At 37.2% G+C, this 22,781-nt stretch overlaps 1 protein-coding gene across 1 annotated transcript; it reads left to right on the forward strand.

The window, feature by feature from the left end:
- Nucleotides 1-3,440: 3,440 nt before the first annotated feature.
- Nucleotides 3,441-21,367, forward strand: LOC144446144 (mitoferrin-1-like). Its single transcript, XM_078135865.1, has 4 exons — nt 3,441-3,712; nt 7,169-7,388; nt 13,848-13,904; nt 17,336-21,367. Exons 1-4 carry the CDS (start codon nt 3,584-3,586, stop codon nt 17,836-17,838), a joined length of 909 nt encoding a protein of 302 aa, XP_077991991.1. The 5' UTR covers nt 3,441-3,583; the 3' UTR covers nt 17,839-21,367.
- Nucleotides 21,368-22,781: the final 1,414 nt, after the last annotated feature.

A 22,781-nucleotide genomic window follows, 5' to 3' on the forward strand; every position in this document is an offset into this window, starting at 1 on the left:
GTCATTCCACTTATTTTATAGAGTGGCGGCTGTCATTCCACTGGTTCTACAGTGCAGAGGGTGTCATTCAACTAACTGATTGTAGAAAAGGGTGTCATTCCACTTTTTACCACCTAGAAATGCTGTCATTCCAGTTCTAAAGCATTGAAAATGCTGTCATATCACTTATTTTATAGAGTGGCGGCTGTCATTCCACTGGTTTTACAGTGCAGAGGGTGTCATTCAACTAACTGATTGTAGAAAAGGGTGTCATTCCACTGTTTACCACCTAGAAATGCTGTCATTCCAGTTCCAAAGCATTGAAAATGCTGTCATTCCACTTATTTTATAGAGTGGCGGCTGTCATTCCAGTGGTTCTATAGTGTAGAGGGTGTCATTCAACTAACTGAATGTAGAAAAGGGTGTCATTCCACTGTTTACCACCTAGAAATGCTGTCATTCCAGTTCTAAAGCATTAAAAATGCTGTCATTCCACTTATTTTATAGAGTGGCGGCTGTCATGCCACTGGTTTTACAGTGCAGAGGGTGTCATTCAACTAACTGATTGTAGAAAAGGTTGTCATTCCACTGTTTACCAACTAGAAATTCTGTCATTCCAGTTCCAAAGCATTAAAAATGCTGTTATTCCACTTATTTTATAGAGTGGCGGCTGTCATTCCACTGGTTTTACAGTGCAGAGGGTGTCATTCAACTAACTGAATGTAGAAAAGGGTGTCATTCCACTGTTTACCAACTAGAAATTCTGTCATTCCAGTTCCAAAGCATTAAAAATGCTGTCATTCCACTTATTTTATAGAGTGGCGGCTGTCATTCCAGTGGTTCTATAGTGTAGAGGGTGTCATTCAACTAACTGAATGTAGAAAAGGGTGTCATTCCACTGTTTACCACCTAGAAATGCTGTCATTCCAGTTTTAAAGCATTGAAAATGCTGTCATTCCACTTATTTTATAGAGTGGCGGCTGTCATTCCACTGGTTTTACAGTGCAGAGGGTGTCATTCAACTAACTGAATGTAGAAAAGGGTGTCATTCCACTGTTTACCACCTAGAAATGCTGTCATTCCAATTCTAAAGCATTAAAAATGCTGTCATTCCACTTATTTTATAGAGTGGCGGCTGTCATTCCAGTGGTTCTACAGTGCAGAGTGTGTCATTCAACTAACTGATTGTAGAAAAGGGTGTCATTCCACTGTTTACCACCTAAAAATGCTGTCATTCCAGTTCCAAAGCATTAAAAATGCTGTCATTCCACTTATTTTATAGAGTGGCGGCTGTCATTCCAGTGGTTCTATAGTGTAGAGGGTGTCATTCAACTAACTGAATGTAGAAAAGGGTGTCATTCCACTGTTTACCACCTAGAAATGCTGTCATTCCAGTTCCAAAGCATTGAAAATGCTGTCATTCCACTTATTTTATAGAGTGGTGGCTGTCATTCCACTGGTTTTACAGTGCAGAGGGTGTCATTCAACTAACTGAATGTAGAAAAGGGTGTCATTCCACTGTTTACCACCTAGAAATGCTGTCATTCCAGTTCCAAAGCAATTAAAATGCTGTCATTCCACTTATTTTATAGAGTGGCGGCTGTCATTCCACTAGTTTTACAGTGCAGAGGGTGTCATTCAACTAACTAATTGTAGAAAAGGGTGTCATTCCACTGTTTACCACCTAGAAATTCTGTCATTCCAGTTCCAAAGCATTAAAAATGCTGTCATTCCACTTATTTTATAGAGTGGCGGCTGTCATTCCACTGGTTCTATAGTGTAGAGGGTGTCATTCAACTAACTGAATGTAGAAAAGGGTGTCATTCCACTGTTTACCACCTAGAAATGCTGTCATTCCAGTTCCAAAGCATTGAAAATGCTGTCATTCCACTTATTTTATAGAGTGGTGGCTGTCATTCCACTGGTTTTACAGTGCAGAGGGTGTCATTCAACTAACTGAATGTAGAAAAGGGTGTCATTCCACTGTTTACCACCTAGAAATGCTGTCATTCCAGTTCCAAAGCAATTAAAATGCTGTCATTCCACTTATTTTATAGAGTGGCGGCTGTCATTCCACTAGTTTTACAGTGCAGAGGGTGTCATTCAACTAACTAATTGTAGAAAAGGGTGTCATTCCACTGTTTACCACCTAGAAATTCTGTCATTCCAGTTCCAAAGCATTAAAAATGCTGTCATTCCACTTATTTTATAGAGTGGCGGCTGTCATTCCAGTGGTTCTATAGTGTAGAGGGTGTCATTCAACTAACTGAATGTAGAAAAGGGTGTCATTCCACTGTTTACCGCCTAGAAATGCTGTCATTCCAGTTCTAAAGCATTGAAAATGCTGTCATTCCACTTATTTTATAGAGTGGCGGCTGTCATTCCACTGGTTTTACAGTGCAGAGGGTGTCATTCAACTAACTGAATGTAGAAAAGGGTGTCATTCCACTGTTTACCACCTAGAAATGCTGTCATTCGTTTTCCGTCGTTCAGGTTGTCATTCGTTTTAGGGTCACCCAAAAAAGAAGACCGACGCGAGGGTATATTAAGTGATGGCCTATTACAAGTGTAATACAGCCATGATGTTGTATAATAATGTATTGAGAGTAAATTGGATATTGAAGACAATTTTCAAGTACTCTATGGTTTTCGATTATGTGTATGATTTGAAATTTTATGCCACTAAATGGCCTCCTATATGGCCTTATTTTTATAAGTGCTTACCGTGGGAGGGAGACACCCCTCCCCACTAGCTATCATGGGGATGCTGTTTCTGCCCAAAATCAACATTGAAAGAGATAACCCTGCTGACTAAGTATTTCCAAGTAAAGGTTACAGCCCAATAAACATGTGAGACCTTTTTTGCAAAACCACATAATATACTTGTAAAGAAATCTCTCAGTGTAATAATGGATGCCGCTGAAGTTGATTTCCACTGCGGTGTTAGTTTGATGTAGTGTGCCACATTGAACATCTCTGAAGTGTGTGTGTGTGTGTGTGTGTGTGTGTGTGTGGGGGGGGGGGGGTTACTGTATAATTACACATTAAAATATGTGTGGGGGGGGGGGGCTATGACAATTCTTGGGTTCATATCGGGGGAGACCTTTTTTGAGAGTGCGGGGGGGGGGGCTTCGAAAAAATATTTTCTCCCCCTCCCCATCGTACATTCTGACCCCAGCCCAATGCCAAATAATTCGCCTAACCTCAGACCACAACGGGAGGCCTAACCACTTTGTGTGTAGATCGACGCCACATCCGAAACCGCGAAAAACATCGTGTTACATGTCGTGTCGTAAACACGGAAGTCCATCTCATCTCTACTGTACTGTTCTGATCAGGGCCACGTGTAGTTTTCGCGGAATTACATAATCTGTGCGATCCCTTTTAATCACGTGATCTTCCATTTCGTTCCTTATTGGCTAAATAACTGAGGTCGTAGTACAACGCATCGGATCGTGGAGGGCATGGTCGATCAGCTGCGTCTCCGATACAGATCGCGAATTACACAAGGGTGACGAACGGGACCTACTTTACTATATCACACTTTTGATATGATTTTGTTGGACGTTTAAGCAAGTCGCTAGTAACTGATCGATTGAACATCATGATGTTGGAAGAAGAGGACATGTACGAAAGCTTGCCGAGCACAACCCATGTATCGACTCACATGATGGCCGGGGCTATGGCCGGTATCATGGAGCATTGCGTAATGTACCCGGTCGACTGTGTCAAGGTAAGCAATCTATGTACAGAATGGTTAAATCGTTTAAAAATACTAAACTATAGATCCGGAGTACATGATCACTAAACTCAGCGAGACGAGGAAAGAGCACATTACTACAACGGTACTGTACGTACGTACACTAGTCACATACCCCGTAGACTACACACGTCGGAGGAATAGTAGTATCTGTATTAAAACACGGGTAGTGTTCTCTACACCTTTTATACTGTAATTTTAGATAAAAGAGACGTTTCAAACACATGTTCTAGTTATTGTGAACGTAACAGACGACCAAACTTTGAAAGTTGAGTGGGATTAGATACCAATGTCATCTCATGTTGAAGCAAGATGGCCGCCAAACATTCAGTGCATTTACGCAATGTAATACCATGTTACAATACTACTGTGTGTACTAATCGCGACACAGGCACTCGAATCAATGTGTATGATTTAAAAAAAAATGTGTAGTGAATCTCTTATTCAGATACATTTCCCCCCCCCCCCCCAAATAATACAGATTGATCCGAGTGCCAGTGAATCGCGACATCGCAGTGAGCTTACACACAGTCATAGATCGAACTCCGCCTGCAGTAGTAGACTGTGTGAAGGGTTTAAAGCTTTCAACAAATCGGTTGAATCCGTTTGAAATGTGTACGTCGCGCTGGGGTCCGATCAGTTTGACCTTTACCCTATCAGATACGCTATAACCTTGGAACGTGTACCTTCAGGTACGCCCCTGATGACCAAGCCAAGATGAGCTCCAATGACATAGCATTGACATGAAGTTGCATACAAGTCCACGTAGTTTCCATACCATTCACCTGCACATCGCACAACATGCATGCATGTGCGCACGTGACACACACTCACAGTATGCAATGTGTGATATGTGTAAATGCACATATGTGTTTACATATATATATATATATATAGGAACATGTACATACAATGACACAAATACATACATATATGTACTGTACACATACATACGTACGTACGTACATACATACATACATACATACATACATACATACATACATACATACATACATACATGTACAATGTGTATATCATAAGCTGCAATGAATAGAATAAAAGCTAGTTTCTCATAAGTACTAATTGTCCTTTACTAAAACAATGTTTCCAGTTACAGGAAGTTATGTGACCCTACAGAACCATTCTTATTATATTTACAATTTGTTCAAATAATTTGCAGCAGGATGCTGGCATGTTGTAACTTGCCTTACATGTACATGTATGTATTGTTGTCTCTGTGTACATCTGATCATCTTCCAATTGTTGTGTTCATAGCAAAAGTTTATGATACTTCTTTTCAATTAGTGTACTACAATGTTATAGGTATACATAATGAAAAAAAGAAGACTTTCCATAATTATTCAGTATGATTTTATTTTAACCATACGCATTGCTGCAAAGTGGGTGAAACCTTGATCATTAAAAGTGCAGGTATATAAATGTCTGTAATATGCATACATTGTAAGGTCAATTTCAAAACTGTAGTGACGGTACTGCAGTGCACAAGTTAAGTTCCATGACTGGATAACGGTGTTAAACTTTCAACTTGACAGAGACACATTTGCAAAAGTGTTTGATACAAATTTTATATCATTGAACAGAACTGTAATGTACATGTATGTATAAACCATGAGATTATTTTAAGATTTTCTTGAGCGATGTCACAGTATTCTCCCTGAACAAGGCAACAGGGGCACAGCACCCTCTTGTAAATTCTTGGCGCCCCCTTGCAAGTTTTGACGAAAAAAAAAATGAATTGAATATTTTTTCAACAAATGGGGCAAAACGATTTACTTCTCTTGCAGTTCCGCTACGATCTCATGGTCGCCATTTTGGAAAGTCAAATATCTCGGTAAAGCAGCTACTAATGTCAAACTTCGTGCAAATCACATTTATGCATACTTTTTTCAAACTTGTCATTCATTCTATAGCTTTCAAACAGTCAACATGTCTTCTCTTCTCCTCTGAGGAGAACAGAAGTGAGACAGGTTACTCAGCTGCTATGCATAAAGGCAAAGTTATCTTCACCCTTATGTGTTGGACTTTTGTTTGTTTTGGTAGTGGTATGGTGATGATGCAATAAAGCTTTTGAAAATGGATTTCATTTTGTAGTAAACACTACAACTGTCTTGAAATATCTTGAAATTTGTTGCAATTTTTTACAGAAAGTTGAAGATTTTGTTTTGTTACACTCTTTCAGCATTTGTGTTAAAAAGAGCTATTTGAGCAACTATTTAGGACAAACTATTAAAAAACTAACTTTGACATAGGTAAATTTGGCTTAATTCTGTCACTATTTAAACATTAAGATATCAAAACTCACTTTGACACTGCAGTTGTGTTGAAATATTTCACATGATTAAAATGGGTTAAAATGGCTAAAAAAAAGTGCCACCAAAAGCCACCATTTCAAGATGCAAATTTCAAAAGCTCCTAGGCAGGTGGGGGGGTCACATCCCTCCTGACCACCCCCAGAGTGTTGCGCGCATGCATTGCTTTGCTCTGCTCAGCAAGAATTACCCCTTCTTTTGACAAAATCCTGGGGAGAACACTGATGTCATACATGGTGTACATTTGTACATACCTGTGAACCATGTATTCACCCTCACAGCATGCAGTGCAACCGTAAACTTACATGAATGTGTATTTGCTACTAACTTAGTCTATGAAGTTCAAAAAGAAAAGTTTCAGATTTATTGAGATTGAAATGGTGACAAGATTGTATGAATATGTATCTGGAGGAAGTTTTCAGCATAGACTATTTGCCAATGGGGTATATTTACAACGTAGTTCCCAATAGGCATTGCCCGTAGGGAACTTACACTTTGGGTTCCATCCGTCCGTGTGTTCACCCTCATATCTCTGGCATGCATCCACTGATTTCAACAAAACCTGGCATAAAGGTAGCATAGTGTACTTACAAATGTAAATCAACACAAACTTTAGGTTGACAAGTTGAATTTTGCAATTTGAGTAAGGTCTACTAATTAGGCATTCAGTTTTATCAAAATGATAAAAGTTTTGAATTTTATTAATTTGAATATTATGCTGACTCTATGTATGTCATACAGATATAAATCAGGATACTGGATTTCACTTCTACTTACAATGTACATGTACATGTATGGTAGTCAGGTGTATCCAATTGAATTGTTTCAACTCCAATTTTCTATTGATGTCCATTGGTTTTAAACTGACTGCAATCGGATAAATTTGGTAGTCTACGGTTGATTTTAGTCCTGATTAATTATTACTAATACTACGTTAAATATTTAGAAGCAAGGGTAATGTTATTGTATCTGTTCTCACTAACTAGCAAGTGATGATAAACTAGTTAAAAGTGTAATAAATATAAATATAGGACTTAATTAGGATGACTCTTGTTTTCCATATTTCTTGACGGAAAATTGTATTTTTAATTTCTTACAGACTAGAATGCAGAATCTGAAGCCACATGCCAAGGCTAATTACAGAAATATTGTCCATGCATTTGGTACTATCATGAGAGAAGAAGGCATTTTTAGAACTGTACGTGGGGTTAATGTTGTAGCCTTTGGGGCTGGACCCTCCCATGCCCTCTATTTTGCTTCCTACGAGAAAATAAAAAAGGAGCTGAGCAAGAAGCCTGGACAAAATCCTTTAGCAAATGGTAAGTATCTTGTGTAAATTAACAGATACCATATATACTATGTACTAACAGTAGTGTTTGTTAAATGTATTCCAACCACTGTGTAGGTACTAACTAAGTGGTGTAGTCTGTAGTCATGTATTCCAACCACTGTGTAGGTACTAACTAAGTGGTGCAGTCTGTAGTCATGTATTCCAACCACTGTGTAGGTACTAACTAAGTGGTGTAGTCTGTAGTCATGTATTCCAACCACTGTGTAGGTACTAACTAAGTGGTGTAGTCTGTAGTCATGTATTCCAACCACTGTGTAGGTACTAACTAAGTGGTGTAGTCTGTAGTCATGTATTCCAACCACTGTGTAGGTACTAACTAAGTGGTGTAGTCTGTAGTCATGTATTCCAACCACTGTGTAGGTACTAACTAAGGGATGTAGTCATGTATTCCAACCACTGTGTAGGTACTAACTAAGCGATGTAGTCTGTAGTCATGTATTCCAACCACTGTGTAGGTACTAACTAAGTGATGTAGTCTGTAGTCATGTATTCCAACCACTGTGTAGGTACTAACTAAGGGATGTAGTCAGGTATTCCAACCACTGTGTAGGTACTAACTAAGTGATGTAGTCTGTAGTCATGTATTCCAACCACTGTGTAGGTACTAACTAAGCGATGTAGTCATGTATTCCAACCACTGTGTAGGTACTAACTAAGCGATGTAGTCATGTATTCCAACCACTGTGTAGGTACTAACTAAGTGGTGTAGTCTGTAGTCATGTATTCCAACCACTGTGTAGGTACTAACTAAGTGATGTAGTCTGTAGTCATGTATTCCAACCACTGTGTAGGTACTAACTAAGCGATGTAGTCTGTAGTCATGTATTCCAACCACTGTGTAGGTACTAACTAAGCGATGTAGTCTGTAGTCATGTATTCCAACCACTGTGTAGGTACTAACTAAGTGGTGTAGTCTGTAGTCATGTATTCCAACCACTGTGTAGGTACTAACTAAGCGATGTAGTCATGTATTCCAACCACTGTGTAGGTACTAACTAAGCGATGTAGTCATGTATTCCAACCACTGTGTAGGTACTAACTAAGGGATGTAGTCAGGTATTCCAACCACTGTGTAGGTACTAACTAAGTGGTGTAGTCTGTAGTCATGTATTCCAACCACTGTGTAGGTACTAACTAAGCGATGTAGTCATGTATTCCAACCACTGTGTAGGTACTAACTAAGTGGTGTAGTCTGTAGTCATGTATTCCAACCACTGTGTAGGTACTAACTAAGTGGTGTAGTCTGTAGTCATGTATTCCAACCACTGTGTAGGTACTAACTAAGTGATGTAGTCTGTAGTCATGTATTCCAACCACTGTGTAGGTACTAACTAAGCGATGTAGTCTGTAGTCATACATATTCGTATAGAAACTGATGACATGTGGGTGACATATTACATGTAGTTGTGATGTCACCCTGTTGTCTTTGTTCAGTGCAGTGTTGGTATTTTATGTTACATGTTTATTTTGTGGTATATTCTTTGGTATATTCTTTGTGTTGTTAGTGAAGGTGTTCTATACAGAGTAAGGTGATGATTATTGTAATAAAACTAAGTTGAATTGGAATACATAATCATGTAAGTTTATTTCAAGAAATCATTATTTTGGCAGCCATCTTGTATTATAAAATTTTCATAATTTGACCTCTGACATTGACAATGTATGATGTCATCACATAATGACTTAACAGTTTTGAACAAATTGTTTCAAACTGTGGTGTAACGCTTGACATGGTTCTTTAGTGACCCCCATAACATCATGTGCATTTATGTACATTTGAAGTCAAAGGTCAATTGGCCATTGTCAAGCTTTCATGCAAAATGACTAATATGAAGAGTATACATACATATTACTTTGTGTTGTGGTAGTGATGTACAATAAATCAGTGTAGATGACATGAGTTGTGTCTATAGCTAACTTTTTGGACTAGATAAGAGATGAACAGACCCATTGCTAGTTACTTAGCAAGTGCTATCTTTAAAAAAATTAGTGAGACATACTGGGTATTTCATATTGATATACATGTTACATGTAGGTCCAATATATTTCAAGTAAAGGCAGTAGAGCATCATATCCATTTTGTTGGTGGGGCTTGATAGAAATATTAATTAATATTAAGAAAACTTTTAAAATAGAAACATTATACAATGTCTATCAACAGAAATGTGATTTTAACACTATGTAAGTTCATCATCAAAATGTAGCCCTGACATGGTGTTTTAATTTTGTCAATAGTGTGATTGTTAGTGTCTGGACAAAATATACACATGCTATACTGTAGAACAGGACAGTATGAATTCCAGGCTACAAATAGCCATTCACATTCTATACTGTAGAACAGGACAGCATGGATTCCAGGCTGGCTACAAATTGCCACGCTATATTGTAGAACATGACAGTATTCCCATTTTCAAATAATTGTCAATGTTGTTTTCTACAGTATCATTGTTTAATAACCAAATACACTGCAAAATTCCAGACAAAGTTTTCAACAAACCTGATGTTTTAGTTATTTCTATGAAGTACAGTGAATGAAAAGAAATCCATAGCATGATACATGTATGTTTGCATTGTACTGGTTCAATGTGAATTGTTTTTGTTAAGTCATGATGACTATACACATGTACATGTACCTGTGATTGTTACTCAGTTGGGGAGAGATGAAAGAATGTACACATTGGATTACCATGATGGTATAACGGTAAATTTATGATAATACCGTTTAAGATGTCATCATGTTACATGTATGGTCACATTTAACCTGGAGAATAGAAAATATTTTGAAAGTAATATTCCACATAATTCCATCTGTCCGTGTGGTGTAGACAGGAATCTCTGAAAATTACTTGTCAGAAGTGGAACTACTTGTCTGAATCAGCCATCTGAGGCAGATCCAGATGTGTACAATGTATGTATCAAGCTGTTATACAAAATATTACACTTTATTGGTACATCCATCCTTTATGTGTATTTCACATTCTCACCTTCAGAGCTGATATTTCTTCCATGACACTGCTAAATAACGATGTGTCTTGGACACTGCTAAATAACGGTGCATCTTGGACACTGCTAAATAACGGTGCATCTTGGACACTGCTAAATAATGATGTGTTTTGGACACTGCTAAATAACGGTGTGTCTTGGACACTGCTAAATAACGGTGCATCTTCGACACTGTTAAATAATGGTGCATTTTGGACACTGCTAAATAACGGTGCATCTTGGACACTGCTAAATAACGGTGCGTCTTGGACACTGCTAAATAACGGTGGTGTCTTGGACACTGCTAAATAACGGTGCATCTTGGACACTGCTAAATAACGGTGCATCTTGGACACTGCTAAATAACGGTGTGTCTTGGACACTGCTAAATAACGGTGGTGTCTTGGACACTGCTAAATAACGGTGGTGTCTTGGACACTGCTAAATAACGATGTGTCTTGGACACTGCTAAATAATGGTGTGTCTTGGACACTGCTAAATAACGGTGCATCTTGGACACTGCTAAATAACGGTGCATCTTGGACACTGCTAAATAACGGTGGTGTCTTGGACACTGCTAAATAACGGTGGTGTCTTGGACACTGCTAAATAACGATGTGTCTTGGACACTGCTAAATAACGGTGGTGTCTTGGACACTGCTAAATAACGATGTGTCTTGGACACTGCTAAATAACGGTGCATCTTGGACACTGCTAAATAATGGTGTGTCTTGGACACTGCTAAATAACGGTGCATCTTGGACACTGCTAAATAACGGTGCATCTTGGACACTGCTAAATAACGGTGGTGTCTTGGACACTGCTAAATAACGGTGTGTCTTGGACACTGCTAAATAACGGTGCATCTTGGACACTGCTAAATAATGGTGTGTCTTGGACACTGCTAAATAACGGTGTGTCTTGGACACTGCTAAATAACGATGTGTCTTGGACACTGCTAAATAACGATGTGTCTTGGACACTGCTAAATAATGGTGTGTCTTGGACACTGCTAAATAACGGCTATATAGATTTTGTTGTGGTTAAAATGCAAGGATTAGAAAAATAATTTCATTTGTCAAACTCTGTGGGTGGTCGATTTAAAGAACAGCCAAATTGACAGAATTATTACAGGATTATCAACTGCTATCCATTACATGTGCCTTTATTTGTATTGTAGAATGACTTGGCATATTTTACCTATTGTACTTCAGTATTGACAGTGTTGATAGCAGTGTGATCCATACATGAATTATTACCTGGACAGGGCTAAAAATTAACTTTTTTAGTTGGTAGTCACTTTGACTACCACTTTTTAAAACTGGTAGTCAACAGGGAAGTTTTGGTAGTCATTATTTTTTCAGCATTTAATAATTTATGCATAAACAAAACATTAAGTAATAAACATCTTTTTTTCATGAAATTTGAAACCTCAAACTGACACAAATTTTGGCATAACAGGTACATAATAAAGATACACATATTTTACATTCATTCAGTCACACACACATGTATACAGTACATGTACACACACACCCCCCCCCCCCCCCCCCCCCCATCCATCCACCCACAAACACACACACCAAACAGTTACTGGCTTCAAACATATATATATATATATACAGGACGTGACTGAGAGATTGTGTGATTTTTGTGTGATTTTTGTTAACACAACTGAACTGTTGTTGATGTCAGGGGGTTGAAACTTTGGGTCGGCCAGATAATGAAAAACAGAAAAAAAAGAGTCGGGTGACCCTAACGAATTGAAGTACGTCAGACAACAATTTAGCATTTCATGATCATCAGATTTGTTAAATTTTACAGTTGAAGAAAGATCAATACTGGCAATCATGAGTAAAAATACCCAATACCATACTGAACTTCAGGCTCCTTTACTTAGTTGAAGTTTTTGCTACACTGTGAACATTTTATTGTTACATATTCAACAATGCGAATCTCGTTGTTGTATTCAGAATTTAAACCATATTCAATGGAAATGCGATACTAACAATAAATTACTGTATGATACAAAGTTGAAACAATATGAACTCGTAGTTTATATACTTCCAGGTAGTTTGTATTCTACAAATACTGTGTTGTAAATTAGAACAATGCTCATAAATAGATAATTGTAGGGCAACTGTTCTTCTTTCGACATATGGCACACTTCCTACTTTATTGGCCATGGAGAATATCATTGAAATTTTATGATAGTCAACGCCATAATCGTACAAACAGAGGCTACAGACGTGACACTGACAGAAGTTCTATCTATCAACACTTCATTTCCATTCTTATTGAAAATGAATGCGAATGAGTTCACAAATGATGATAGACGCAGTGTCGCTGTTCACTTCCTTCATTGACGGTATTGAATAGAATCTCTTGAAACACCAAAACAAAGGGGTGATGAAAGCAAATAAGTGACACCTTGATACCAAAGGAAAAGCTGCGTTGCTAGTCTGTTCTTCCGGTGGTCTGAGGTTATACATGTATCAGCTGGAATCTGTGTTGTCAAGGTCCTGTTTCTTATGGAGATTCCCTATGTCTGTTACCAGCTAGGTTTCCCTATATTGTATGTCTGTTACCAGGATTCCCTATGTCTGTTACTAGCTAGGTTTCCCTATATTGTATGTCTGTTACCAAGATTCCCTATGTCTGTTACCAGCTAGGTTTCTATACCTTGTATGTCTGTTACCAAGATTCCCTATGTCTGTTACCAGTGAGGTTTCCCTATGTTGTATGTCTGTTATCACTATGTCTGTTACCAGCTAGGTTTCCCTATATTGTGTGTCTGTTACCAAGATTCCCTATGTCTGTTACCAGCTAGGTTCCCCAATATTGTATGTCTGTTACCAATATTCCCTATGTCTGTTACCAGCTAGGTTTCCCTATATTGTATGTCTGTTACCAAGATTCCCTATGTCTGTTACCAGCTAGGTTTCCCTATATTGTATGTCTGTTACCAAGATTCCCTATGTCTGTTGCCAGCTAGGTTTCCCTATATTGTATGTCTGTTACCAAGATTCCCTATGTCTGTTACCAGCTAGGTTTCCCTATATTGTATGTCTGTTATCACTATGTCTGTTACCAGCTAGGTTTCCCTATATTGTATGTCTGTTACCAAGATTCCCTATGTCTGTTACCAGCTAGGTTTCCCTATACAATGCATTGTATGTCTGTTTACCAGGATTCCCTGGTCTGTCTCCATGGTCCTCAAAGTCAAACCCTAAATAAGTACTGGTGACCTAGTTTGTTGACCTTTTAACTTACAATGTATTAAGTATGTTGACCTCATTTTATGACATGTACCCACCCATAATGTTCTTTTTGTAACCCATGACTTACATACATGTACTAGTGAAATATCAATACCAAACTTAACCTACAAATACTACAATATCTTGTGTGTATTTTAACATTGTCCATTTTGTTTGTTCTACAGCAATGGCAGGTGTAGTAGCAACATTTATGCATGATGGCGTCATGACACCGATAGATGGTAAGAAATAAATACATTCATCATTAGGTATTGATCTATTTAGTATTGAGGAGACATCCAGATTATTGATGTATTTCATTGTTCTCCCCACCCTGATTAGTACTGGTAGGCACCATGGATCTATTATTGAAATATAAAATAGATCCATGTTGGCACAAACCAGGTCTTCATGACATTAACAAAATGATTAATGTGATACCTGTCCCTTTTATATATGAAGTATACATTTGTTGATGTCTTATATTCACCTCTGTCGATATCTATTAATTAAGTGAATATTGATGTTAATCAACACTTTGTATAATATATGGTTGGGGAGAATCATTGGTGAGCAATGGTCATGTACCATGTTTGCAGTTGTGTCTGTACTTTTGCTTGTCATACATGTACCATGTAGAGAAAAGGAGAAAAGGAACAAGCCTTCAACTTGTAACTAATCATCACATTTTGTACTATGTAGATATCTCTTTGCTTTGTCTAGTCTTCAATCAGAATGTAAAGAGGATTGATTGCTTGGTTCATTCATGAATCAAATATAATATTTATTTGGTTAAGGAGAGTGACTATAAATTATTATCCTAAAATTACTATAAATTGCATTGAAAATGGAAGTAGAATTGTGTATTTGCATAACAAAACAATACCTTAGTAGTGCTAAATGTATTCTCTTCTTTTGGGGGACTTTTGGTTTTAACTGTTCTCACTTTTGGGGGACTCCTCGGTTTTAACTGTTCTCAGTTTTGGGGGACTCCTCGGTTTTAACTTTTCTCAGTTTTGACTTTCTGTTGAATATGTGTAGCTTAGTCAACCTCTTTGCATTGCCAGACTAATGCTAATGTATTTGTATGTACCCTAGAGGTGCTAACAGTGTATTTGTATGTACCCTAGAGGTGCTAACACTACAGTGTATTTGTGTGTATCCCAGAGGTGCTAACAGTGTATTTGTGTGTACCCCAGAGGTACTAACAGTGTATTTGTGTGTACCCCAGAGGTACTAACAGTGTATTTGTGTGTACCCTAGAGGTACTAACAGTGTATTTGTATGTACCCTAGAGGTGCTAACAGTGTATTTATATGTACCCTAGAGGTGCTAACACTACAGTGTATTTGTGTGTATCCCAGAGGTGCTAACAGTGTATTTGTGTGTACCCCAGAGGTACTAACAGTGTATTTGTGTGTACCCCAGAGGTACTAACAGTGTATTTGTGTGTACCGTAGAGGTACTAACAGTGTATTTGTGTGTACCGTAGAGGTACTAACAGTGTATTTGTGTGTACCCTAGAGGTACTAACAGTGTATTTGTGTGTACCCCAGAGGTGCTAACAGTGTATTTGTGTGTACCCTAGAGGTGCTAACAGTGTATTTGTGTGTACCCCAGAGGTACTAACAGTGTATTTGTGTACCCTAGAGGTACTAACAGTGTATTTGTGTGTACCCCAGAGGTACTAACAGTGTATTTGTGTGTACCCTAGAGGTACTAACAGTGTATTTGTGTGTACCCTAGAGGTACTAACAGTGTATTTGTGTGTACCCTAGAGGTACTAACAGTGTATTTGTGTGTACCCTAGAGGTACTAACAGTGTATTTGTGTGTACCCCAGAAGTACTAACAGTGTATTTGTGTGTACCCTAGAGGTACTAACAGTGTATTTGTGTGTACCCCAGAGGTGCTAACAGTGTATTTGTGTGTACCCCAGAGGTACTAACAGTGTATTTGTGTGTACCCCAGAGGTACTAACAGTGTATTTGTGTGTACCGTAGAGGTACTAACAGTGTATTTGTGTGTACCGTAGAGGTACTAACAGTGTATTTGTGTGTACCCTAGAGGTACTAACAGTGTATTTGTGTGTACCCCAGAGGTGCTAACAGTGTATTTGTGTGTACCGTAGAGGTACTAACAGTGTATTTGTGTGTACCCTAGAGGTACTAACAGTGTATTTGTGTGTACCCCAGAGGTGCTAACAGTGTATTTGTGTGTACCCTAGAGGTACTAACAGTGTATTTGTGTGTACCCCAGAGGTACTAACAGTGTATTTGTGTGTACCCTAGAGGTGCTAACAGTGTATTTGTGTACCCCAGAGGTACTAACAGTGTATTTGTGTACCCTAGAGGTACTAACAGTGTATTTGTGTGTACCCCAGAGGTACTAACAGTGTATTTGTGTGTACCCTAGAGGTGCTAACAGTGTATTTGTGTGTACCCTAGAGGTACTAACAGTGTATTTGTGTGTACCCTAGAGGTACTAACAGTGTATTTGTGTGTACCCCAGAGGTACTAACAGTGTATTTGTGTGTACCCCAGAGGTGCTAACAGTGTATTTGTGTGTACCCTAGAGGTACTAACAGTGTATTTGTGTGTACCCCAGAGGTGCTAACAGTGTATTTGTGTGTACCCCAGAGGTACTAACAGTGTATTTGTGTGTACCCCAGAGGTGCTAACAGTGTATTTGTGTGTACCCTAGAGGTACTAACAGTGTATTTGTGTGTACCCCAGAGGTGCTAACAGTGTATTTGTGTGTACCCCAGAGGTGCTAACAGTGTATTTGTGTGTACCCCAGAGGTGCTAACAGTGTATTTGTGTGTACCCCAGAGGTACTAACATTGTATTTGTGTGTACCCTAGAGGTACTAACAATGTATTTGTGTGTACCCTAGAGGTGCTAACAGTGTATTTGTGTGTACCCTAGAGGTGCTAACAATGTATTTGAACAGAATTGTAACATGTTTACTAATCTATGTTGCATGTTGCTTTATACTCCTGATATTTCCGTTCGTTCAAGAGATCAAATTTGTGAAAATGTTGTATATTTTGTTCAATGGAATGGAAGTGACATGGGTGTGAAATCAAAATAGAATTTTAATGATAACTTGTTAAAGTACTAGTCTGGAGTGTCAGTTAGCCTAGTCCAAGGATTTCAACATTTTATAGAAAGAATTTCAGTTTAATATGGATGATGAAGTCTCGTTATGTGTGAAGGTTTACAAAATTTGCCATTTCATGCCGTATTGACAACATCTGTCAGAATTATATTGGCCATTTTGAATTGAAAAAACTTGATACAATTTTATTTACCATTTGTGGAATTTGCGCTATGACCATAAATTGTTTGGTGATGTTGTCCAAATTTGACATGTACCGATACAATACATGTACATGTATATGTATACCAACAAATGATAGATGGTCTATACTGCACAAATGTACCTGCTTCATATCCAAAATGGAAATGATAACACTGTAGAAAATTAGCATTGAGTGAATGCCAACAAATACAATTGTATACAGTTCTTGGCTATGGAATTTCTTCAAACTGAAATTGTTGCCTTTTTTTGTACTAACTATTCTTGTTTTCTTTCTTTTGCATATTGTCCTTGATTGTTGGAATCTACTTACTATTGAATCTTGTGATTTGGAACTATCATCTCCAAAACAGTCATTAAACAAAGAATCCAAGTTTACAGCAGTCCTCACAAAGGTGTGATGGACTGTATCAGGACTATATACAGGACCGAAGGCATACGTGCCTTTTATAGAAGTTACACAACACAATTGACTATGAATATACCTTTTCAGAGTATACATTTTATGACTTATGAGTTCAGTCAAGAAAAACTGAACCCCAAAAGAGAATATTGCCCAATGACTCACATAATGTCTGGTGCCATTGCTGGTGCTGTAGCTGCTGCTATTACAACGCCGCTAGATGTGTGCAAGACATTATTGAATACTCAGGAACGATGCATTGTCTCCAGAGTTGAATCAGATACTATCTCTGGTATGATGAATGCATTCCGGACTGTCTACCAATGTTGTGGATTTACAGGGTACTTCCGTGGTGTCAGCGCAAGAATAATCTATCAGATGCCTTCAACTGCACTATCTTGGTCTGTCTATGAGTTCTTCAAGTTTTTCATCAACGAGCACAAATTATACTAAATGGAAGACAGATTGAAACGACATTGTACAAAGGTGTATAGGAGCTTTAGTAAGAGTTCTTTCAGATATCTACGCTATAGTAGAAACATGCAATGATCACTGAATATCTATGTATCATACACATTTTATGTTCCCAATAGCCATTTAGATAGATAAGAAACAGATTTTACACAGAACGCTCATCACAAATATGAACAACACCACACCCCTCCCGACAAACAGGCACTGTATGTGCACACATGTCTCAAGGGGAACAACCATGCAAGCAGACCTGCTAGTTTCAATTAAATCGAAGTATACACATGCTTGTGTCAAAATTCTGAGCCTGCACTGTGATGATATTTGATATCTTCTTTGTTCCAGTGATGTATTGTGTGTGCCTGTGTATCAGTTGGGGTCGGCTAGTAATTGTTTACCTTTGTAATGAGTGGTCTGTATCAAGTGTGTTTCTTACCTATCTAAATCCTTGGTGCGGAACATAAAATGTTTCAAACACAGTCTCTTAGCAATCATTCCTTGTTCCTCCTGGAAGTGATAGCACTTGCATAACTTTACCATATATGAAATTCAACCAATAGGGACTATACATAAACAACCAATAAGAATGAGTTTTGTAGGTGTTTCACATTTTACTGTGTAGTTAGCTTCAAAAGCAATGAAATTCACTGCATGTCTATTTTTACATTGGTCATTTTTGTTAGCCATGTTAGAATATACATATATACCTTTATGTTCTGGTTGACTATTAAAATAGGGGTTCCTTTTTTTGAAATGGGAAAGTTGAAATTGAGAGGTGGAGTTTCAGAAGTCTTGCAAGTCAAGCTGTTATGGAAAAAAAAGTATATCAATATCATAAATTATTGAAAAATAGAAAGATTTCTACACAATTTGTTTGATGTTTGACAAATTTAAAACCTGAATACAGTCATAAACTGTCAGTACAGGAAAATGAGACTCACATTATTATCAGGAGGAAATATACAAAATCTTAGTATCATTGACTCTATCTCAAGGCTTCTTCACTAATACACACAATCTTAGCATCATATCAGCAATCATTTTCTTATTTTAATCATTTAAAAAGAGAGTGTATGTTAGGAACATAATTGTAATTTGTCACACACATTTACAACAATGTAATGTATATATAGCTTAATTTAACCTACGTTGAATCATCAAGGAAAATAGCTACAGTTACTTTTGAAATTAGTTGAAAGATTATGAGTTTTTTGCATTGGCAGCTGTGTGATATAGGTATTATTGCCCATGATATCTCACAGCATGACATGGTCGAGCGGATTATGTAAATAGTTTATTTCCGTATCACGCAGACTAACTTCATTGTGTATATTTCACAGTAGTTAATGGCCATATTTTTGCTAAGGTTTGGGAACCCCGGTAACAGAAAGGGGGAAAGAGGTAAAACTGGTAGTGCTTCGCATGCAATGTATCATAGTTTAGGTGGGGAACCTCGGTAAAATGATGTGGGAACCCCGGTAGATTTTACCTACTTACCGCCCTTAAATATTATTTCATGGGAGTTAATGGTCATATCACACAGCTGACATCATTGTGTATATTTCATGGGAGCTAATGGCCATATCACACTGCTGACATTATATATACAACATGGGAGTAAATGGCGACATTATATATACAACATGGGAGTAAATGGCGACATTATATATACAACATGGGAGTAAATGGCGACATTATATATACAACATGGGAGTAAATGGCGACATTATATATACAACATGGGAGTAAATGGCCATATCACACAGCTGACATTATATATACAACATGGGAGTAAATGGCCATATCACACAGCTGACAATATATATACAACATGGGAGTAAATGGCCATATCACACAGCTGACATTATATATACAACATGGGAGTAAATGGCCATATCACACAGCTGACATTATATATACAACATGGGAGTAAATGGCCATATCACACAGCTGACATTCTGTGTATGGCATGGGAGACTCACGTCAGTACTAAACTACTGGTCTGTGACAGCTAGATCAAAAGATTTAGGCCATGCCTTGAACTTGTGATTAGAAGTCCAAACAGAGGTCATTATTCAAATTATTGTTAAGAAGCTTGATGAGGCTAAAAAACACAACATATCTTACAGTCAAACAGCCAGATATTCTTGTATGTATTATTTAGTAGTTTATGCATTTTTGTGTATACGATATGGGAGTTGTCACTTGTCATGAAAGAGAACACCCGCAGGTTAAAAAAGAAGATACATATCGTAGTAAAATGTCATTATCACAGACATACATCAGTATGTATACATGTATGATATAGGACACAGCAGGACATCATTGTGTACATGATGTAGGAGTTAATGTCCACATTACACAGTATGACATCAAAGGAGTTAATACCCATATTACACAGCATGACATCATTGTGTACATGATGTAGGAGTTAATGTCCACATTACACAGTATGACATCAAAGGAGTTAATACCCATATTACACAGCATGACATAATTGTGTACATGATATAGGAGTTAATGTTCATATTACACAGTATGACATCAAATGAGTTAATACCCATATTACACAGCATGACATCATTGTGTACATGATATAGGAGTTAATGTTCATATTACACAGTATGACATCAAAGGAGTTAATACCCATATTACACAGCATGACATCATTGTGTACATGATATAGGAGTTAATGTTCATATTACACAGTATGACATCAAAGGAGTTAATACCCATATTACACAGCATGACATCATTGTGGACATGATATAGGAGTTAATGTTCATATTACACAGTATGACATTGTGTACATGATATAGGAGTTAATGCCCATATTACATCATTATGTACATGATATAGGAATGACTGCTCATATCACTCTGCCACAAATCATTGTGTATATGATACAACTGTTCACCCTATGACCATATGTACTTTAAAGGGGCAAGTCAAAAACTGTTGGATGATGTTGAGTCTAAAGTGAATGTGAAGATTAAATAGAGGGGATTATCCAAGCTCCTAATCTATATTACCAGAACAAATCACCCTTTTAACAACTTTCACTTCTGGTTGAATGATTTATGGTACAGTAATGCTGCCAGTAGTAGTAGCCATATTTGATTTATCAATGCTGTTGACAAATAAACTTATCATCCCATGTATTTACTGTAGTCGGATAATCTCTGATGACAACACAGTTCAACTTTGGAGAAAAATGAATAGTACACATGCCACTGTCTTGTTGCTAAGATATATAAATCAGTGAAAGCAACCAATTAGATATCAAATATGGCCATTACCGATGGCAGCAATATGTGTAGGTATCAACGTGTTAGATTTTAGGGAGCATTCTGTTGTTTCAGTCTAGTCACTTGAATAGATCGACCAGATTAATTATTCACAACATATAAAATAATATCCTGTCTGAGTTGCTCCTTTATAAGTTTTCATTGCCACTGTGCAACGTTGTGTGTATATCACTGCATAGTAGTATTAGTACATTTATATACAAACTGACTATATATATGTAATAATATATATATATATATATATATATATATATATATATATATATATATATATATATATATATATATATATATATATATATATATATATATATATATATATATATATATATATATATATATATATATATATATATATATATATATATATATATATATATATACACATACATACATACATACATACATACACACATACATACATGCATACTGTATACTGTATACATTCCATCGTAGCCATTAGATGTGGAACTCCATATGAAATCAGTGATATATTAGCCTTGGCCCATACTGTATTGTTACAATTTACATCTCCACTGTGTTAGAGACCCGGTGTCTGGATGCCAACGTGGCTAATGTGGCATCCATACTAGTGATGTATTGGCAATATCAAGTTGAGTGTCATCATAGCTACAAATTAGAATACTTTATCTAGACAAGAAATATTTACATACAGTCCAGTCAGCTGATTGTAATGCATGACTTGTCAACTTATGAAAAAGTTGAAAGTTACAAGATTTGTTAAGTTCAGAAGATTAACTTGTAATCTACAGAGTTTGTCAACTTCCAGGCCTTCATAGCGTACAGTTGTGCAACTCCTTGTCATAAGTGTATGAAGCAAACCTTTTATGCGCCCTGAATTTATAGAAAAATATTTGAAAACCTGATGTATGAGAAATTGTGCTATTACCAAATGTAGCAAAGCATAAAGTAAATTATGTAGAGACCTAGGTATTGGTCAAGTATTGTATTATTAAAGTATGTTACCAGACAAACTGATTCACTAAGAATTTGCAATCACATGGTACCAGGTTTTGGGGATACGGAATTTAATATCACAGCAGCAGTGGCAGAAATAATGGTATTTTATTGATGTCAGCATGAAATTAAGTCAGCACATATGTTTATCAGATGAGTAAAGTTGGCAGAATGCCAATACATGCATGTATATTTTGTTGTTACAGGACATTGTATGTTCTACTTTACTTATACCATTTATGGCGTACAAGATCAATGATACCAAATTCAATTTTTTATCCTCACAGGATATGCATAGATTTTAAAAGTCCTTGAACATTAAATGGAAATCTGCTTTACACCATGCTTATATTCACATTATGGAAAAGACAATACCATGATATGCAATTGTGAAAATTGACCGTTGTACAAAATACAGGCTGTGTGGGTATGTCATAACATGTTCCTGAAAATACTGGCAATGCATGCAAAATATGACATGAGTTCTGTCCCTCTAAAACATCGACTGTTGCAGGAATTAAAGCAGATTTACAGGTAATTCATTTCCATAGAATTGCTGAAATTAAAATGTTAATATTTGAACATCTGTCAACAACAATAAATCAATCATTTATGGATTACATCTATGAATATTTGATA

This window comes from Glandiceps talaboti, chromosome 15 (genome assembly GCF_964340395.1).
Source record: "Glandiceps talaboti chromosome 15, keGlaTala1.1, whole genome shotgun sequence".
Taxonomy (NCBI): domain Eukaryota; kingdom Metazoa; phylum Hemichordata; class Enteropneusta; family Spengelidae; genus Glandiceps; species Glandiceps talaboti.

Coding starts and splice junctions, on each gene's coding strand:
- LOC144446144 (XM_078135865.1), top strand. CDS start 3,584: ATGATGTTGGAAGAAGAGGACATGTACGAAAGCTTGCCGAGCACAACC. Junction 3,713..7,168: donor ACCCGGTCGACTGTGTCAAG/GTAAGCAATCTA, acceptor AATTTCTTACAG/ACTAGAATGCAGAATCTGAA. Junction 13,905..17,335: donor CGTCATGACACCGATAGATG/GTAAGAAATAAA, acceptor TCTCCAAAACAG/TCATTAAACAAAGAATCCAA.